This window comes from Diadema antillarum, unplaced genomic scaffold (genome assembly GCF_040938485.1).
Source record: "Diadema antillarum isolate AM-2024a unplaced genomic scaffold, OU_Dant_1.0 scf00000162, whole genome shotgun sequence".
Classification (NCBI taxonomy): domain Eukaryota; kingdom Metazoa; phylum Echinodermata; class Echinoidea; order Diadematoida; family Diadematidae; genus Diadema; species Diadema antillarum.
Window position 1 is genome coordinate 1,195,001 of NW_027271051.1, and position 6,791 is coordinate 1,201,791.

At 39.9% G+C, this 6,791-nt stretch overlaps 1 protein-coding gene across 1 annotated transcript in view; it reads left to right on the plus strand.

Moving 5' to 3' along the window:
• The window catches only part of LOC139722232 (POU domain, class 4, transcription factor 3-like), a 13,536-nt gene extending 7,044 nt beyond the window's left edge, over positions 1–6,492 (plus strand). The window contains exon 2 of the mRNA XM_071633542.1: positions 5,566–6,492. Within this exon, the coding sequence (XP_071489643.1) occupies positions 5,566–6,492 (927 nt within the window). The remainder of the gene's footprint in view (positions 1–5,565) is intronic.
• The last annotated feature ends 299 nt before the right edge of the window (positions 6,493–6,791 follow it).

Sequence of the window (6,791 nt, forward strand, 5' to 3'; positions counted from 1 at the left end):
CCCCCCCCCCTTGGCGTGTAGCATAATGTAATGAGACATTATCTAATGACACGTGATAACTGTGACATGTGTCTCAAGTCACGATGATTAATCATATCAAAGAATCCATGGTACGAATGAACAAGACAAGATTTTTGAGCCCTCAACCCGTAAATTCTATTCGGCTCTTTTATGTGTGTAATTATTTGTCCACAAATTTTCCGCCCGCGCTTTGAAAGTTTATGAATTGAATATAAAGTTATAGAACTTTACAATCACATACTTAGTACTAGTCATATGGGCGTGGTGTCCGTCAACAGGTCAGGCTTCGCTGCCACGAATGCTAGCTATATACACACGTAGTTTGAGGCAATTAACGTGTTGCAAGAATCGGCGTGCGCACGCCCACACAATCTCAACCAAGCAAGATTATCAATTAAGGTAATGTAAAACCGGCGCACGGATGATAGCCGCCCGTTATATTGTGTATTTAATTGGTGCGCGTATGTTGCAGTTTGTGTGGGCAGACGATGCTCTTCGCGGAGTTTTGGTTTTCGGTCATCAGGCTGCGTCGGGGTCGTCGGTGTACGCGAGCCGGCTGCCCGTCACGTTTCTCACCCTAAATGACACAGTGAGAGTGAAAACCTGGAAAATTAATGCCAATTGTAACCCCAGTGCCCTCTTCCCTGTTTATTGTCACATTGTCATACTTTCAGCAAATGATATCATTCTCACTCAAAGGCGTTATAATGTATCATGTTTTCTTCCTATTCTTCCTGTTGATGTTATGATAAGATGATGTTTTAATATTGAGCACAATGTCATCAACCATGAACCCCTGGCTAATCGATTCGAGGGTAGAAACGGAAGTGCAAGACGTAAATGAAGATAATTCATAAATGACTTAGATTATCGTAATATTAGGGTATTTTGTAACATTTCGATGATTTCATATTTCCTTGATACACAACATTGACTCAGTAACGGTGTCAAATCATGGGATGATTTAAAATGATACCATTCGATCAATTGTAATTCCTGAGACTTCGGGCTCCTTTGTTACCAGCAACGCCATTATAAATATTATCATTATTAACATCTTCTTCGTCTTCTCCTCCTCCTCCTCTTCGTTTCATCACAATTCGAATCATCATCATTATCATTATCATTATCATTATCGCTATCGTCATTGTCATCATCATCATCATTATACTTAACATTTATATCATGCTTTACACGACGCTGTTTCTTTGTTTGTTTCCTAAGTAATGTGCGCGATGAGTGTCAGGGATTTGTGATTCTTTTAAACATTTTTTTAGTCAATAGTGACATAGTCATGCATCCTCGCATTAATTTTATCATCAATATTAGTATGACCACAACTGTCATCATCTACAATGATAATCATTACAAATATGATTTCAGCACCCTTAACAAAGTACCTGGAGATGAGGAACTGATTTTTTTTTTTAAGAAAGTGTCATAAAACACATACGACAAAAATATCCTTATATCTCTTGGGAAGGTATAGAAATCTCGGTCGGTGACCATCAATCAGAGTGACGGATCCGAGAAAATGGATGGCAGAAACAATATAGATATCGGTTATTGGTATCTTGCGGAAAGGTTTAGAATAAATTTGTCTGTTGACTTTCCCCGCCCCTATTTTTTTTTCTTCTTTTCGAACGAAATGTCACAATATTTCATTGTGTGTTTCCATAGTAGATAGATGGTTTAGTTTCAAAATTGTGAAAGTACGTAAAGATTTCACATAGCGCGATGCCGTATCTTTAAAAGGTATAAAATAAGCCCCTCCTTCTCTCTATATCTTTCAGGCAGATTTGCAAAATCAAGTCATATTCGCATATTATTTAATGTTTCTTTTTCAACATACAATTTGATGTGAAAATAACGTGAAAAACGTGAACGAGCTTGTCATACATTGATTCTAGCCCATACAATCACAGGGGGTCAATCAAATTATAATAATTATCACACTTGAGTGTGACTCTTCACGCGAATGTCGGAATGACAAATGATCTCAATGTTTTATGTATCAATTGACTTTTCTGCAACTTGTTTGTTTTATGAATGACGATGTATTGTGGCCACAACATAGACGATAATTATATTTACCGGTACATATTTCATCGCACCCGTAAGTGTAGAAAGTTTATTTTTCCCCATGCAATATGGTAAATAATAACATCCTGTTTAGAATATGCAACGGCAACATGTGAGTGAAGTTTAACCTAGTACTTACGTTAGTGGACAATGATGACTTTTGTGTATATAGCATTCTCTTTGTTGTCACACACACACACACACACACACACACACATACACACACACACACATTATATATATATATATATATATATATATATATATATATATATATCATAGCAAGCAAAATGGATATTCATTTTCAATTTCGTGGCCACAAACTGACGTGTTCCTAGAGCTTTTTGATAGAGAATTTTCATTTTTTTTTTAAATGTTGAAAATGATCTGTTAATAGTTCTCATCATGTACTAGATTACGGTTCAAATCAAGCGTAGTTGTCGACGAGGTTCGAGGCAAGATCATTTTATTCCCGGTTCAAAATGATTATGTATTATATATATCGTATTTCAAGAAACAAATCCTTGACTAATGACGTGAACCATTTCAAGACATCGAGGCTTATAGGCGATACTATAAAGGAATACCGAGTCGCAAAGTTGTTTCCCGGATGTATTCGAATGTCTCGTCTTCCAGGTCCAAGCAAGAACAACAAACACACAAACAAACAATGTTAGCCGTCATCCTATTACGTATTTTCAGGAATAATCAATTGATATGGAATATATACATATCTATGATACAAGAGGTCAGACCTCTGATACAAGGAAATGATTTTTATTTCGGGGCTTCTGTGGTTAATAATACATGTAGTAGATTGAATGTGCTATTCCCTTACTCTTAGGACTACTAGTTAATGTTCCTCTGTTGTGTAACACTAATTGTCGTGCCTTGGTGACGCGAAATGTATAGCGGCAAGTACTGACAGATGTATTGCAGTCATTTTCTCTTAATTGTTTTATCTGGCGACATATGAGATATGATAATGACTACCTTTTGAGAGAGAGAGAGAGCAATAGAGAAAAGGAGAGAGGAAGATTCAAGGTAGAGACATAACAAAGAAACACAGACACGGCGTATTTTAATTGATATTCAATATAAATCTCGTATCTTTCTGTTCTTTCCTGGTAAACCCAACGTCTTATCCTTCGCGTATATATACACTGACCTGTTGCCACGACAGACTTTCCGATTTCGTCGCATACATGATAGATTAGATCGTCAGTTAATAATTCAGAACTCGATATTTACATTTTCCTCCTCGTTTTTTCCCCTTCTTCTCCCTTTCCTTCTATCCCTCCCCCGATTCTCAGTTTCTTTTTCCTTATTTTGCCATCCATACCCCTTCTGTCCAGATTTTTTTTTTCACTTATTTCTATTTTTTTAAGGATGACAGCGAGACGTACGTGTGAACTGCCGTGTTCACCTCATCCCAATACAAATTCACGATCTCTTCAGACGAGGTGGAATTCAATACGCTGACTCTCCTCTATACCTAATAGTTTTCATCGGGTAGGTGGGGGGGGGGGGGGAATAAAGGCAAGGATTTGGTCATCATACCATGGGGTACTATCAGAATTCAGCGGTTTCCCCTCATTATTCCAATATTTTCTTGTCATCTCGCTCGTAGTCGTCCCGTTCCCGCGCCCGGATCGGTGCTTGACTACTCATAATTGTTGATTTAGTTTTCCCTTTTGGCGCCTTCTCCATCCCCGTAGGTTTAGTCGGAATATCTCGGAGCATCCTAAGCGATTATGAACGATAGAAAACTGTGAGAGATGTTATTTATTAAAAAAAAAAGAAGGAATACCCGGCTACCGAGGAGCATCCAATAAATCAGTCCTGACCCCGGCGCGTTGCAGCGGCCTTGTCACCGCATCTCGGCGCGTTTTAGCAGATTCGTTTTGCAAGATGGAGGATGATGTTGAAATTGCCTGCATCCTGCCAATGTTTCACACCGTCACCCGTTATTATGAGTTCAAGATCACCTTCAATATTTTCTACACGCCGCCGTGTGCATTGCTTTTTTTCCCCTCCTTTGGCTGTCGGTGCGGCAACAATTGTCATCCAACCTTGAATATTGCGATTTGGTAACCATAATGATAATGAAGTATCGGCGCTTTTGCAAAACAATATCAGATGATTATTCACGCAGCTGCTGCTCTGATTTCATCATTTATTCTCTTTGATTTCCTCTTATTACCATGACCGCTGTAAAAGTTATCTATAAAATGACTCAAAATTCTGCTTTTGATGACACTTAAAATAATAATGACAGCGATGATGATAAATGATAGTCTTGAAAGATATTGATTATAAAAAGATGTAACGATGATCGTGATTATGAAATTGACAACAAACATGATAGAAATGATTACAGAATTAATACTATTGTGAATTTGATTAAATTTAAAAGAGTTCTGTACAAGAATAATGACAATGAAGATAAAGATAAAAGCAATGATACAGTAGTCAATAGTATCATCTTGTTCGATATCGCGGTAGTCAAAAACTTGTTGATGATGATTTAGACGATCATGAAGAAAATAACGATGGTGGCAGCAGTGACTATAAAAGAACGTTCTCGTCTTCGTAATACAGGTATCTATAAAAAGATAGATGAAAAGCAATCTCTTGTGCACCGATTAATCAATTGTCTGATGAATTAGTGATTTGTTCTTTGGAATTCGTGGCGGACTGGTCTAATAATATCCATCGACGTGTGCGCTACTTAACAATACACTTTTCTAACATCTTTTTTATAGTACTTCATTATACTCTAATGCTTATTTTAAGTTAAATGGTGTACATTGTGAATGGCCAGGTGAAGTTGTACTTAATTTTTTTTTTATTCCTGACAGCTTTTATATATTTTTTTATTTTGGTTACAAAAAGTTGAGTTTCATATTGTAAATACAAGAACGTTCATCCCCATCCACCCCCCCCCCAAAAAAAAAAAACACTTTACCATTGCTAAAAATGTTGTGGATCAAAATCTGATCACGCCATTATTGTGTAAAAAAAAAAAAACCAAACACGCACACACATACAAGCCAACGCTATTGATTCATCCCGCACACTTGTAGTTAAGTTTTCACCTTTTTTTCCCTCCTGTGAGGTGCCCACGTTGTACAAGCATAGTCTTTTGAGTGGGTACCTACTCCACTTTTTTTCGCAGAATGTATAAATATGTCTGTATGAAAAATGCCTAATTTTGTAATGACTATTGACAAATGTTATTCTTTGCTATCTATGTATCATTCCTTCAAACGCATGTCGAATCTATACTTTTTTGTACATTCTGTGGAAAGAAGTGAAAATAAAACCTTTGAATTGAATTGAAAAATTCAGATATTGAAAATAATAATTTTGTGCATCTTTACATTTCCTCCGAGGTATCGACATAAAATGAACGAAAAGTTTTTGTCTTTTTTCCCCTCTCTTTTCCATGTCGATGCTCAGGGTAATTTCTTTGGTCCCCTGGAGGACAGCGGCAGCTTTCTCGCCCGAGCAGAAGCACTGGCCGCTGTGGATGTCATGTCTTCGATGGTGAAGACCAGCCAACCACATATGACCATCAAAAACGACACAAACTACTCCCACCACCACGCAGCGGTCAACAGCGGTATGCATCCTGCCCACTTCGCCCCGACGTCGTCGCCGGTGTCCCGCGGCATCCCTCACCATCCCAGCATGGACCACGGTGAGTTTCTCGACATCTCAGCCGCGGCGACCCTCCCCGCTGGCGGGCCTGGACCGGGACTTTCCGACGTTCAGGGCGCCGCTGCGGCAGCAGCAGCGGCTGCGGTAACGTCGCATCAGTCATCATTCACACCGTTGGCTGGAACCGGCGGCCACTTTAACCCGGCACACTCGATAATGCCACACGGCATGGGAATGCACGATCTGGACACCGACCCGCGTGAGCTGGAAGCCTTCGCCGAGCGGTTCAAGCAACGAAGGATAAAGCTCGGCGTCACGCAAGCCGACGTCGGCAAGGCTCTCGCGAACCTCAAACTTCCCGGCGTCGGTTCTCTCAGCCAGAGCACCATCTGTAGATTCGAGAGCCTGACGCTCAGCCATAACAATATGATAGCCCTGAAACCCATCCTTTCCGCCTGGCTGGAAGAGGCCGAAGCAGCCGCGAGAGAAAATCGCAATTCACCAGGTATCCTTGACAACGGCGACAAAAAGCGCAAACGCACCAGCATCGCCGCTCCTGAAAAGCGATCACTAGAAGCGTACTTCACCGTCCAACCACGGCCGTCGAGCGAGAAAATTGCCGCCATTGCGGAGAAATTGGACTTGAAAAAGAACGTCGTGCGTGTGTGGTTCTGCAACCAACGGCAAAAGCAAAAGCGCATGAAATATTCTGCCCAACCCAGGTGAAACCGCCTTATATCCCTAACTGATTATGTGATGTAATGTATACAAAACTTGTGACAGAGAAGAGAATGATATTTTTACTTTCTCGATATGACACATGATGAAAGCACATGATTTTTTTTCGTGCCAAGCGATGGTGAACCACTGTGTAAAGTTCTCTGTGTGAAGCCTAAGGGATAATGCTGGCTGTGGATGAATATCACACGAGGAGAACAAATAATACAACTAACCGATCGATAACGATTATCGTCTTTTCGTCTCAGCAGTAGGCCCAGGAGATGTTTCCTTCGCCTTATCATCGT